Source organism: Ciconia boyciana, chromosome 3, assembly GCF_034638445.1.
Source record: "Ciconia boyciana chromosome 3, ASM3463844v1, whole genome shotgun sequence".
Classification (NCBI taxonomy): Eukaryota; Metazoa; Chordata; class Aves; order Ciconiiformes; family Ciconiidae; genus Ciconia; species Ciconia boyciana.
In genome coordinates this window covers 81788260-81802968 of record NC_132936.1, presented here as the reverse complement: position 1 = coordinate 81802968, position 14709 = coordinate 81788260, and the positions used below count along the sequence as shown (strand labels likewise).

Below are 14709 nucleotides of genomic sequence, written 5' to 3'. Positions count from 1 at the left end.
TACTCTGACCAATTTAAAGTTCAGTGAGACAGGAAAGTAGCACCTCTATGTTTAAACTTCATGCTTCTGCTTTCACTCTACAGCTTCATGCTTCTGCTTTCACTCTATGACTCCTGGTGGCTTTCACTCTATGACTCCTGGTGGGAAAAAAAATCTTTTGGCTTGGAAATAATAATAAGCAGCTTCTGCTTATGGTCTAACATTAGGAGGAAAAAAAACCTCACAGAGAAGCTAACAATTCTTCAGTAGTCAGGGTAATTATTACCAACAATTCATAACATACCACAACTAGCACAGCAAAACTCCCACTCTAACTGTATTTAACTTTGTTTATTGAGGCCAACAGAAATCTTTTCTCATATCAAAGCCTGAAGGGCAAATTACCAACAAATCCTGGCACACAGTTACATTCTTTTCAAATACACTGTTATACATCATGAGATTCCTGAAACTAGAGAACTTTCCATAAAACTCAGACCACATTATTCCAAATGGGTTGGGGGGGGGGGGGTTTTAAGAAAAAAGTGGTAGTACAATTACAGCCAGTGACAAATCAATAGAAAAAGGAAGCAGGAACGCCCCTATCATGACAGGATCCTTGGAATGCAAATCAGACACTGTGTTGTGTAAAAATTGTCTGTTCAAACTTTTAATAGAACTAGAAATCCTGTATTGCTGCCAAATTATTTGTTTAGCTGGACTGTTGCTATATGCAGAGTATGAAAGAATATATTTATTGGGTAACAAACAGAAAAATACATGCAAGGAAAGTATAATATTGAGTTACATATGTCTGACAATACTATTCACTTTGACATAACATGTATACCAAATAGGAACTAAGTTCCCCTGACAGTTGACTCAAAGGAGTTACCTGCAAAGGCCTAAGAAACAACATTAACTGAACAATAATGGACTAAACCCAACAGAGTTTAAAATCGGTAATTGTTGTACCATAAAGATAAGTGCAAGTTGTACAATAGCTATAGTACATCTTCTAAAATCAGATTTCAAAATTAGAGCTAAATTTTCTCTTTAGAATATAAAAATAATGCTTCTTCCTCATGCTAAGCACTTCTAAAGACATTTAATTTCAAGTGTACTTATGTACTATTCTAAAAATACACATATCTCCATAGTAGTAATAAAGTCTGTGTGATGAATAATAAGACCAGTGAAAATTAACACAGGAGATAACCAATTGCCCTACCTGTACTCTGTCCATTTACTCAGATCTCTTGGGACTACCTTATCAGTAGAGAGTGAAATCATGGTGCCACTAATATCTGCAAAAGATGCACCAATGATGTCAACAGGGAAAAAATATTACCCTGTGTGCTTCAAAGAACTGCCACTTAGGGAAAAAAAAAAAAAAGCATTCAAAATGTCTGTTAGTTTCCCCTTGATTTAGAATTTCCTTAAAATTATACTGGCCAGAGGCTCACACTGACACCCTTCCTCTGGGGCTAAAGACAGACGTAAGGTCTGGCATAAATCTTGAATGTTTCATAAATGACACACTACATATGGAGGAGAATTCTATGTATTCCAGAAGAGGACTACGCATTTGACTCAGCTCTGAAAGGCCCCAAAATAATAGGACATTAAAGCTGTAGCAGTTTTGTACATAGAAACTATTTTTATAACTTTCTGGAATGTTTTAGCTACCCTTTTCTCATTTTCTGAGACTGAGGAACTCTGAAAGTAAGCCATATGACAGAAAAGTAACATTTTTTTAACCATGATATGATTGCAAACACTTTAGAAGCACCCTTTTTTGTCCGAGACTGGGCACTTTCAGCCTCATGTAGCATAAAGGTTTAGCAGAAGAGACATTAACAGTTTTCACAACAGAACCAGATGAATTAATTAAATTTTTGCAGCTTTCTTCAACACCTAGGACTGGCCTCTACTTTTCAGACGTAATTTTTTAATGATAATTTTTCATAACTGTGTCAACAAGGTTTTCGTAAAGTGCTCCAAACAATACTATCTGGAACCTAAATTATACAATAATTCTTTCACAACATTCCATAATTTACTTCTCTAAGCTATAGGCTAGAAAAAAAAGTATACAAAATAAAATGGAACTGAAAATGAGGCATGATAAATTTCTGATTAGGGCCTTCCCACCACCATTCTTTAATACTGATGAAATTTTTATGATCTTCAGCATACAGCATTTCATAAAAATGTATCTTGTTCTCTTATTCATTTTCATCCACTTCCAGTAATGCATAGGGTCACCTGTGTGATCTAAAGACAAACAGTTGTGAGGAGCCAAATAAGACACGTGAACATCAACACTGAAACAATTTTAGGAGTTACGGCCTGTTGCAGGGTAAGATTTTGTGATCTGTGTTATGCAGGTGATTAAACTACCATAATGATGCGTTCTGGCTTTAGTGATCTATGTATTAATTATCCAGATCAGCACTTAACGTTTTGAACCTTAAGTTCGGCAAGTCTTAATGCAAGCATGAAGTTTTACAGCGTCTGCTACTCTCTGTTAGTATGGGTCATGAGATAGTTTTCAGATATAAATTTAATTTTCAAATGCTTATAAAAATAAATAATCCTGGCAGTAATAAAATAAGAAGCCTAAAACTGTGATACAGTTTCTGTATCAGTAAAATCTAGAATGATGATTATGAGAACTACACTAACAAGATACTAATCAACATTATTCAAAACAAAGAAGAAAAATAATCCAAAAGAGTGTATTTCCAACATGATAAACATTAAGGCCACAGTTCTCTGTGTAAATAGAAAATTTTGTCCATGTGCACCACCCCTGACTTCACTGTTCAGAATAGCCATAATCGTCAATAACTAAACATGCTCTTACGAAAATCTGCAAACTGTATCAGATTTCAAAATTTGCTCTTAACATTTTGCCTCTATCTTTGGACATCCTCTTTTACTGCTGCTCAGTCTTTTTTGAGAGCAGGAACAGGACATCATGCTTTCATTTTTCTTTCATCATATACCTCCCGTATGAGAAGAAGAGAGGTTATTATATAACTTCATATACTGAAAACGCTGAAGTACAAAATTAAAGATACTGTGATTCCAAAGCACATAAACAGACATCGGTTCCATAAACATCCACTTGAGCCAACCCAATGCAAAAATTGCTAGAAACCTAAGAAAAGCATGAAACTGCTGAAGATTACATAGATGGAGACAATTTTCAAATAGGTTGAGATGCAGATCAGTAAAGAGATAAACACGGTTCTAAGTGTGTCACCCACTTTGTATGTGACATAAGTGTTGTTGACACTGTTTTCCTCTGGTACAATTTTTACACTTCAGGATTTAAAATGGGATTTATACATAAATGCCTAATTTTTTTGCCTGAAGACAGTAATTAAGTAAAGTACCTCTGATTATTTTTAACTGAATGGGTATGCAAATGGAAGACATAAGAAAGTTGTAATCTCTAAAACAGTTTCTTAAAAAACACAAGTAATGACTTGAAGAGGGTCTTTTGTGGTACCAATTTACCAATATATGATCCTATGGTGTTGTTAAAAGTTTCATGTGCTCTGTTATTTTACATTTCTTTAGTGTTATTTATATTAACTCTATTTAAAATGAATTAATTTTATAATTAAAGAAATACATACATGACTGAAATTGAATCACAAAGTGAAACAAATCAATTTTTAAGAAATAATTCTGAAGTCAAGTGTTTAAATTAGAATTCTGGACAGGAAAAAATACTTAGTTCTCATAAGTAGTATTTATTACAGAAGTAAAGCACGACACATTCTTTCTGTCCTCAGCAGTGATGTGGTTCACTCCACACAGTCAGCTGAGATAGACAGAAAAAGTTGCTTAACCAGAAGTGCCAAAAGTAATAGCAATTTTTGGCTCTTGTAAGAAAGCACTGCATTTTACAGGAGGGTCATTTTGTTTCACCAGCAGATAATGTTTACATCAGTGATGTCACGTTTCAAACTTTTCAACAGGTTTCAGTAACAATGGTATAACCCTTAAGATAAAGGGTTAAGACACAAACCACAATTCAGCATGGATATGCCACATTATTCATGGTGAGCAAACTCATGTAATATACACAACTGTAATGAAAATATGCAAAACTTATAGTTTAAGTCTTAAAACTTATAGTTAGGAATATCTAACGATGTTGTAAAAACACTTCAGACTTTCCAGTGTCAAATGGACAAAATAATGTAGCTATACTGGGATGCTACCATGCTTCAGCTGGTACCTTTAACTTAAGTTTTGGTGATTCCGGTCTCATAGCAAGCTTAGACCTAACATGACAAATGATTAACAAGCTGAATAGCCTCAGCTTTGAGTGATTTCCTCTGCAGTCACATGGTTCAGTTACTCTGTAAAGTTCATAAAAGGAAACTCTCATAGATAAAAATTATGTCAATGGTAACTACCCCATCATCTCAGTTTGCTACCTGTACAAATGTATTCTTTACCGAGGAGGAAGGTGGAATCTTCTCCTCCGGTCTGGATGCCCCAATCCATATTCTCCACCTGCAGGGAGTAGGAGAGGAATTAAATATTTTTAATTAGCATTAAAACAGGAAAACAAGAGCTTATTCAGGTAGTCTGCAAGAAAAATTACATTTACACATATTTTGAAAAAAGAACATGTCCCTCTCCAGTTGGTGTATAATTATTGCTAGTATTTTGAGATGTTGGAGGATAAAGTCCATGGTGGCATTGCTCTTCTTAAACCTCTTGGGCCACTGTAACTTTTAAATCTAGTCCAATTAATGGGTTGGGATAGTGAATCATACAGGTCATACACTGTGGTTGGTAGATCAGACTGTGTAAATTCAGGAAGGGAAAATACACTATTAAGAACCAGACATAAGCTATATCAACAAACATTTTCATACTGGTTTAAGTGTGCCTATGTACAATTCTGCTTTAGTTATAGATTCCTGTAAGCAAAGTAGTATTCAAACTGTAAATGAAATCTTTTTTTCAGCACTGAAGTTCTACCAAGTCCCACCTACATTACAGTTCTGTCAAAATCCTATTAATCAGAAACATGTTTGAACACAGAGTATGCAACACAAGTGTGGAAGCCTTCATTAAATACCTAGCAAATGAAAACTTGCTACAAACTCAGACCCTTCAGTATAGTTGTATTACATTCAGGTACATGGTTTACAGTGTGCTAAGACTGAAGCGAACGTAGCCTTCTGAAGCAATTACATTCCATGAAGAAACGGGACTCTGGATAATTCCCTTTTGTCTTGGACAAAAGAGTTTCTCTTGAGTGAGACATACCTCCAACAATTCTGTGTTGTCCATATCTTTCCTTAACACTCATCTTTCCTTTCCCCTGAAAAACTGCTTTCAATTTTCCATAAAAGCTTTTCTCCAAGACGTGGTTTTAAATGAAAAATAAATCACTTTTGAAAAAGTGATATTTTCTAAGTTGAATTATTTAAAAAACAAAAGCTGCCCATTTCCCTTTTTCTCTTCTTTTCCAATAGAGAGATGGAAGAAAAACAAGGCAAAGGTGGATGGAAACAAAGAAAGCAAAACTATTTTTTTGGAGAGAACATAATTTTCTTAGGCAGAATATAGCTGACCCCCAAATCCAACAACTTCTAAATGCAAGCATGAAATTGTCAAAACGTTTCACTATTTCCCCATCTCACTGTTTATGATTCTGGTGGTAGATGACTGGTAGCTGAAATTATCATCCATTACTTCTAGCTCTCTGACAGCTCTTACTCATTATGCTCTCATCCCTTCCCTGGGTCCATCATACAGAGAGTTCTGATGTTTAACTTATCACCGGCAGAGATTCTCTATCCTTGCCAATACCTTTCACTACTTCTGATGTATTAGGGTATCCTTGATTTCAACCTTTCATGTAGCTGTTACACCAGCCCCATAGACACTCTCTCCCCTATCTCCTTTCCTTAACTTCGGCTCCCTTTTCAGATAGGTTTTCAAATACTAGTAGGAGAACCATTGTCCAAATCACTGAAATTTTAAAATATAGCTATAAAAGTATATAAGACAATGCATCGATAAGGTTAGACTTACTTTATTTTCTTTTTTTGCTATCTTTTGTATGTTGATTTAGATCTAGGTGGTAATTTGTATGCTATGACAAACAATCTCGGTGTTTATCAGTTGGACTGCTGAAGAGAGTGACAAAGACACATGATACTCAATAGTGATTTCCATAGTTCTTAGTGCTCAGTTTATTTTTAGCTATTTATAGAATGATGTAACAATGTGATTCAAAACAATGTATTACTGGTCTTAACTGCTAATTAATGAAGTTTTGTCTACCGATAAGCTATATGGCATGGTGTGTGGTGTTTCAGTCATGAACCTAGAATCCATAAAGTCATGCTTTATTACAGATGTCTGTGCTACCTCAGCTAAGACTTTTCAACTCAAAGCACACAGATTACGAAGTGCTGCAATACAAAGTTTTATATCTCAATAACAGAAGCCTAACCTTAGCTTTAAATTAGATACCTATAATCTGTTTAACAAGCATTAGAATGGACAGACACTCAGAATGGGATACAAAAAAGCCAGTGTGCTAAATAGGAAGTCTTCTAAATTAACAAACAAGAAACACTAAGGGAAAATCTTCCTCCCTGTGAGGCTTAGATGTCCTGCTGAGTTACATGGATGCACTCTCCATTTGTGACATACAGCCAAGAAATTTATGAAGAGAACTTTAAATAAATGAATCAAATCAAAACAAAACAAAACAAAAAAACAAAAAACAAACCCCCTGAAAACCCCAAACCCCCACAGCTGAATTTCTTTCTCTCAAAATACAGCTAGAGGATGAGATGTTAATTACAACAGATCAGTGGTTAGTATTCACCATAAAATGAGAGATGCCTAAGTTCAATTCTTGTTCTGCCTGAGGAGATTCAAACCATCATCTCAGAGAAATATCAGTGCTTCTTAGGTTTATGTTTTCTGGGTGGAGGCACTCTCTCCTCTGCTGTTGAAGTTGAGACATTGTCATGGAATTCTTAAACATTAACTGGTAAGAGAGAGCAAAGGCTGCCTAATCATTAGGTACACTCCTGACACAGAAGATATGGGTCCCACGGTTACTGTTCCATTACTTTTTAATGCATTTAATACAATGATTTATATATAATATGCAACAGCAGGAATCATACCAGTATACCATGGGAAGGTATATAAAGGAAGGGATAGATAGATATCAGTAATATTACTAGGAAGTTTTATCACGTAAGCTATCATGGAACACAGAATTGCTACTTTTTTGTTCTTTTTTCTCTCTCTTTGGTAATACACATACAGTAGAGACAACAGCTACATAATGAAGGAACCCAAATACCTTTCTTAATATTAGCAAACCTAGGAAAAAGAAACTTTGTCAAAATGAGTCATCTTGGCAGATCAGTTTAAAAGGAGCTCTAAAACATTGCAGGGCTCTCTTGTAAGGACAGATGTATTTTTCCAATAAATGTATTTTACTTATAACAGGGGCAATTTAACTGCACTTATGGGATCATGTTTTAAGAGCGTCCTGAGGTTAGTAAATAGGGCTAGTGCAGAAGAAGTCAAGATATTTTAATAATGCTACTGAAACACATTTATAACACAGTTCAGCACAGTTACTATGGAACATACTTTGTGCAATACATCTAGTCTTAAGATCTCTGGAGCTGGTCAGAGATGACCTGACCCCTGAATAGCAGGCTTCTTGAGATGGTCACAGTAACCATAACCAGTTTTGGTTCTGCTCAGCATACACACTCTATATTTTAGCTTTACATTTTACATGCACGATTAAACAATCTTATCCGTGAATCAAATGATAGTATCTCACTCTCAAGCATACAATAGTGGCAGCTGAAACACATTAAAAGACTTTACTGTATTTATTTATTATTTATCCCCCCTAATCACATCATCAATCTTCTTTGAAAACCTCACCTAGAAACATAGAAGAAATTCAGGCTCTGCAGACTTAATAAAATAATTGATCTTTCTTAGACGCTTCTCTTCCTTTTGCTTAGTTTCTTTAATCTACACGTATATGCTTTAACTCAGAATAATGAGGAAGTAAAACTGAATTATGTTAGCTCAACAGTGTTATCCACAGTGATGCTTCACTGAAATATCTGTTCTGTTCAAGAAGTGAGATTGGTGAATGACTTAAGATTAATGCCAAGACAAGACAGAACTGGCATTTGTATTACTTAGGCAATGATCTGGAAGCTGAGACCCTGATCTAGAAAACCACTTAAGAATGTGTTTAACTTTATTCATATGCTTAAGTGTTTTGTTGAAGTATGAACTAAGATCTGCAGCTAAAGACTTCAGACAGACTCTTCTGTGCAGCTGTGCCAATTTGTTTTAGAACTATTACAATTTTAAACACAGTTCAGCTGAGACCAAGCATGGAAAGTTTAAATACCACATGAAAGCTTTTTTCCCAGAACATTGTGAGTAAAAGATGACTGCAGATTATAATGCTACATTCTACCTCACCTTGCAGAGTTAGTTTTTGCTAATGGTAGTACACAACTATAACTGATGCAAGTTTTGTTACTGACTGCTGTAGCCACAGGGTAATTGCATACATACAAACACAAACTGCATATAGACACAGAGCTGTTATACTGTTGATAGAGACAATTCCAAATACACACATGTGCACACATTTTTTACCTTGTGGTTGAGGATTTCTCCATAGGAACCGCCTCATCTGGTTATGATATGGAGGAACAAAAGAACTTCTGTGTGTTTGTTGGAACCTGGGATTAAATTCTCTTTGTTGTGTTCCTGAAAAACAGTATTTACTAAGCAATTCTGACTGTGTGTAAGATTAAATGAAGAAAAAGACACAGCATATTCTTTTTCGGGAAACAACATTTCTTAGTTTTATTCCAAAATACTTATGCACAATTACAATTTTTCCAAACTAAAGTCAGCCTAAGAAGCATGGTTCTTGTCCTCATTTCCATCTATGCACATCATGATTACAAGCTGTTAACAAGTGTATTTAGAAACCAGATCAAAATTTTATGACACAGATTTGGACACTGCAGTCATTAAAACAAAACAGAAATCTCTGTCCAAATTGGAATCACAAATCATAATTAAAATGGTTAAGTACAGCTGTCAAGCAATAGCAGATGCTAACAAGGTCTGGTATCATAAATCACCAACAGATACCCTTAGTTTTGAATGTCCAGCACCAGTATGGTATAGTACCACATCAGAAGTATTGCTGTCACATAATACAAGGTACTGAACTAGCATAAAATCATTCTGTCGTAATTTGCTCAAGAAATTCTGAAGGGGTAATTTTTATCCTCACAGACATTGTAATTGATCAGGTATTAAGCAGGTAATAAACATAATACCAACATAAACACTGAGATTCAGTGTGAATTATTTCAAAACCTCAAAAGGCTGAACATTCAGGCTGATCTATGAATGATGCTAAAAACCTTTTAGATTTTTTTTTTCCCTGAAAGTCAGGCAGATCAGGTGGGGAAAACAAATGTCTTCAGTAAACCAAGCCATAAAGTTGGGGGGAAAAAAAGCAAGGTCTTAGGCAAAAAAGAGCCCAAGGTTGCCCGAAAGCCTTCTTATATTTTGAACGGTATCAGTCAGACCAATAAGGAGAATTCTCTCTTCAGTGCCACACTCAGACCCTTCAACTATCAATGTTAAAATAGCTCCCCTGAGGGAAAGGAAGAAAAAACTGAGTCATCTAACTCCTCCTGTAAAAATAACTTTAGTCACTGAGTAAACAGCAGTGATGTTTCTGTCAGTGAATGATATTTTACTTACTGCATGTATCTCACTATGTAGCTAGATGGAAATATTATTCTATCCAAACTTGGGAAATCAAATTCACATCAATTCCTAAAAGCAGGAAATATTTTCTTAGATCTCTCCTTTGGTTTCTTGGAGAAAGACCTTACAATTTACTTAGCTTGATGGGCTGCCTATGTAAATACTGCTGCTGTTGAAGGATAATTAAGCTCATCCATATATTGACTTTATTGAGAAAATTAACACAATGCCAACCTGTGATAAATCCATTCCCTCTTGGTCTGCTCTGTATTGTTCTTTTCTTTGCCATGCAAGCCTTGCAAATGAAAGACTTCAGATTCTGGAAGGGCGTATACAAAGACTTCTGCAGACAATAGGGTTAAAAATCAATGACTGTTCTGCTTTTCTCTCTTCAGGTGTAGCACAAATCAATCACACAGACAACAACTAAAAGACTTGTCTTAGCCACATTCATGCATATATGAAGGTGGTAGATCCGGTTTGCATTTTTTCAGGAAACAAAGTTCAAACATTTCATATTAAAAGTGGATCCTTGGAGGGATGAGTAGGGGTGCAGAAGGAATGTCTTCCCCTTTCTCAGTGAAGTTTGTTTTTCTTCTCTGCTCACATCTGTAAATCACTTGCTTTCCTATTCTATTACCTCGCACCCGTCGATATACTTAACTAGACTTCTATCAGCAATACCTCAAGCAGAGATGGTTCAAACCTCCAGATAAGGACTGATGAACTCATGGAAAACACACCAATGAAAATCAAAGTATCTTAATCTCATACATTAGAAACAAAACACAATAGTAATACATCAACTGACTCCTGACTGATAAAATATAACCAAGTCTAAAGAGAAATGGGGGAATTAAATAAAAATGTTTACCTTGTGGTGTCATGAAAAATTTTGTCCTACTGTCAAAAGGACAAGCTGAAGCTATTTAAAGACGCAATACTAAGAGATGTGATATATCCTTAACTTTCACTGGTTTTAGTGAGCTTTGAAGAAGTGTCAGATCTTAGAATCTTTTTCTTTTTTATTGATTTGTACTGGGCATGTGGGCAGTAGTACACATTGAAAAGAATTATGAAAAGACAGATTGTAGAGTAATAGCATGATTTGTGCTTTTCATAAAACTGAACTGATTTTTACAGGATGACAATTCCTTTTTGTAACCACCAAGACGGAGGGGGAGCAGGAAGGAGGGGAGAGGATTACAGATAAGGTAAAAATCCAATAGGTGGCAAGACTGCAGCAGCTAGAGATGTTTCTTAAATTAGAGGTAGAGTCTGAATCCCTGAATCCTCCCGCGAACTTTCCTAGCACATTTTTTGAGTTAACAAACCTCTTTATAGAGCCTTAAGCAAAACCCACAGATTTTTTTCTTCCACACAAACTGAGTACAGTCTGTGAAGAATACACACTAACAGGAAAAACCTTTCATTGTATTCTTGGGAGAATAAATTCAGAATGTGTTTATGAAGGTTGGATGAAAGGCATGATCGGAAAAGGACAAAACATATCACTTATGCTGACCCCATTTGGTAATTTGGTTTTAATTTAAAAAAATTGATCATGAACATACTCATTAGTGAGAAGCACAATAAAAAGGCTAATAAAGTGATAATATCATTGCCTCACTGCTTTATGAGACTATTATATCCAATCTTCTGTGTGGATAAACAAACTAATATGATTACTGTTATGAAAAACAGAGAACTAGCATAATATGAGCTTAGCATATTTTTTTTAAAAAGCAAGATGGCTCTATTTTTGATTCTTATCAGAAGCTTTCCATTTTTTATCTTTAACAGCTGCTAGGCTACAAAGAGCTGAGCTACACAAAAACTTGCCCACAAATATATCAACTGCATTGAATTTATACATTTTCTTCTTTTGGTACAAGAATCTGTGGGAAGCAAACCCTAAAATGTTCAAAATTTCTAGGATACATGTAAATATTTAACCAAGATTGTATTTCTACTGTAATTTTCATAAAGCTATTAACTGTATTTAAGCCCACCATAATCAAAACAACACTGATTCTGAGATCTCCTGAACTCCCTGAAGTAATGTTAACTGTCCAGACCATACAGAAGGGACCTTAGGAGTTAGGAGACAAGCACCGAACACCAAAAGGAGTAACTTTTTCCTACTACTTATCTTTCCTATAACAAAACGTCCCATGTAGAATAACTTTTTTCTGAATACAATGCTGTCACTATCATCAGATTAGATTTATGGTGCTTAAGGGTAGATTGCTAACAAACAAGTGCTGAAAGATCTTGGCTTCCAGCAGTACATTAAGCTCTGCCAGGAACTAAGTACCAGTTTTATTTATTAAAGTTGAACTTATAATAATAGGGAAAACCAATCACATAGGCTTGTTGCCTTGCCAGTGTCCCCAGCTAAACTGGCATCTCTTGGCAATTCTCCCAAAAACAGATTCTTGCCTCAAACTGATAAGCTGGAAAGCTATTTTATTAGTCTGGGAGCTATCTCTGCCATATATGTACCATAAAATTGTACCTAAAAAAGAAAAAGATATTTAAACTACTCTAAAAATTCACAGGGCTAGACTATTTTTCCCCACAACAGAACAGTTTATCTGGGGTTTGTTTAAACTCGAGTATCAGGCTTTTAAAAACCCTAACCTAGATATTGTAGTTGATCAAGCAAATTTCCAACTCTGTTCTAGGGATCTAAGCATCTTCCTTCGAAGACAAGTTAAAATATAACTTTAACCTGACCACATCAAGATTTTCAAATGTTAGCTAAAACATAGTACCTAACACATTTAAAAATACCTCTCAGCCAATATAAATTTTGTACAGATTTAGATACATATTGTAAAAGTTATTCACTAACCTGAATTCTACCCAAATGGAAAAGTATCAATTTCACACAGATCCGTATAGTTTTACGTTTTCCCATTTATTCTTTAGACCCTCTATTGTTTTGCAAAAGTCCTACATGAAAAACTGGATGAACCACTGGCCCAATCCAAAATCTACTGAAATCAGCGGACCAATTAATGGGAACCACAGGATTTGGATAGAGGCAATAGTCCTAATCATATGATTGATTCCGTATGGAAAGGATTATCCTCCTCCTCCATCCTGAAAACACATACATTCCACCCACCCACACGCGTTCCACTCATCACTCCAGATCAGGATGGTATGTAATTGGACACAAAATTAGAAAACAAAACTAATTATACAACAACTGGTATTGAATGCATGAGATTAAAATCATTCAAAACCTAAAACGTTTTTCTCTGTAATCACTTTTATTAATTTTAACCTCAAGTGATATATGTAACAGCAGGTAAAAACATTTCAAAGGTAAACTTTTCAAAAGTAATTAAATGGTACAGGATTTTCAGTTCCACACTGAAAAGAGACACATTAATTGAAGGTCTTAAGAGCTATCTGCACAGATGAGTACAGATCTACCCAAGCATCTCTCCACATATTCTGTGCTGGTGGGGCACGAGCCAGGTCTGGTCTGAGACTTCACTAGTGCATTAATACAGCCTTGCACCCAGTCTAGCAGACCCTACCTCCGAGCCTGGACAACATGCCACCCTAATGCAGCAGATATGGCCCATACCCGGCAAGACTCTGCTGATATCTCCCTGCCCTTGCCTGGGCAGACACGTTTTAAGTCATACTGGTTTTCTGGTAACATAGCATGCATTTGTACAAATCCCCAGCTTCTGAAAAGTGGGATTGAGAACTAAGTAAGTACTTAGAGGTACAGGAAGGTACTTGGTGAGATTCTAAAAAAATACCTAGATATATACCTTCCTCTGACTTCCAGTTCCTCTTTGAATTCACCAAACCTGCATCTCAAATTTTAGGTTCCTTAATACCTTTAAAAATATCACTCTTAAACACTTTAAAAATTATACCCAGTATTCTTATTTAAAGACATTCTTAATATGTTGCCTAAAATCTCACAGGAAGAAGATCTCATTAATAACTTAGTACTAGAAAACCATTACAGGCATTTTCATTTTTTGAAATTGACAACCATTTTGACACTTCTTTATATTATTTTCTGAGTAATGGAAACAAAAATAAAGGTAAAATTATACCTTCCTTCATAGTCTCAGTATTTCTATCTTCTTAGGGTTTTTTGGTGGAGAGGTTAAAAACAGAATAAGGAAGAAAGAAAAAATACAAAGAAAGGGGACCAGTGTAAACATGAATATTAAAACAACAAACAAACATGGACAGGTACATTTTTCAAAGCATACAGGACTGTCTAAGAGGATGCGATTACTCACATTGCCTTCCAAAAGCTCTTCCAAAGAGCAACCTCGGTGTGACTGCTGGTATTTTTCTTGAAAAAGTTTTCCATCGAACACTTCCCAAGGCATCAAATCATCCATTCTGAATGGAAAGCCACAGGCACTATTGGCCATGAGCAAAGTTGTAAGGCCACGAACAAAGACAGCGCCAAGATGTACACCTCTGGAGTCCACTTGTGCAAGCTGTTAACACGCACAAAAAAAAAAAAGGTAGGCCTCACAAATCAGGAAATATAAACAATCTTACCATCACATATAACCATGCGAACAGCAGAGCAAAGGATAAACAGTCCCAAAGTTGTGACAATGATGGTCCTCTACTGCACAGTAGAATTCATCAAAGGATTCTGTATCTAGTTTTATTCAATAAAGTGAAAGAAGTGAAGTTTATTTTAACAAATACAGCATCTCACTGAAGTTTTTTAAGACAGATATATTCAAAATGAAAACTGAAAGACAAAATAAATGGCTATTCTCCATCATATTTCTCAAGCATTAGCAGTTCCCCAGAAAGAATTCTGTTAGTGGAATGCAAAACATGAACTGGGAGTATACAATGATGTGTACAGTGATGCAT

At 35.5% G+C, this 14709-nt stretch overlaps 1 protein-coding gene across 5 annotated transcripts in view; it reads right to left on the bottom strand.

Moving 5' to 3' along the window:
- Positions 1 to 325: 325 nt before the first annotated feature.
- The window catches only part of FAM120B (family with sequence similarity 120 member B), a 57126-nt gene continuing 42742 nt past the window's right edge, over positions 326 to 14709 (bottom strand). For 4 of the 5 annotated variants that reach the window (XM_072856295.1, XM_072856297.1, XM_072856296.1 and 1 more), the window contains exons 7-11: positions 14109 to 14315; positions 10060 to 10168; positions 8689 to 8802; positions 4461 to 4518; positions 326 to 2256 (exon numbers count right to left, since the gene is read on the bottom strand). In XM_072856295.1, coding sequence (XP_072712396.1) covers positions 2244 to 2256; positions 4461 to 4518; positions 8689 to 8802; positions 10060 to 10168; positions 14109 to 14315 — 501 coding nt within the window. In that variant the 3' untranslated portion in view covers positions 326 to 2243. Of the gene's footprint in view, positions 2257 to 4439; positions 4519 to 8688; positions 8803 to 10059; positions 10169 to 14108; positions 14316 to 14709 lie in introns of all 5 variants that reach the window. The other variant, XM_072856299.1, reaches the window with a different exon arrangement.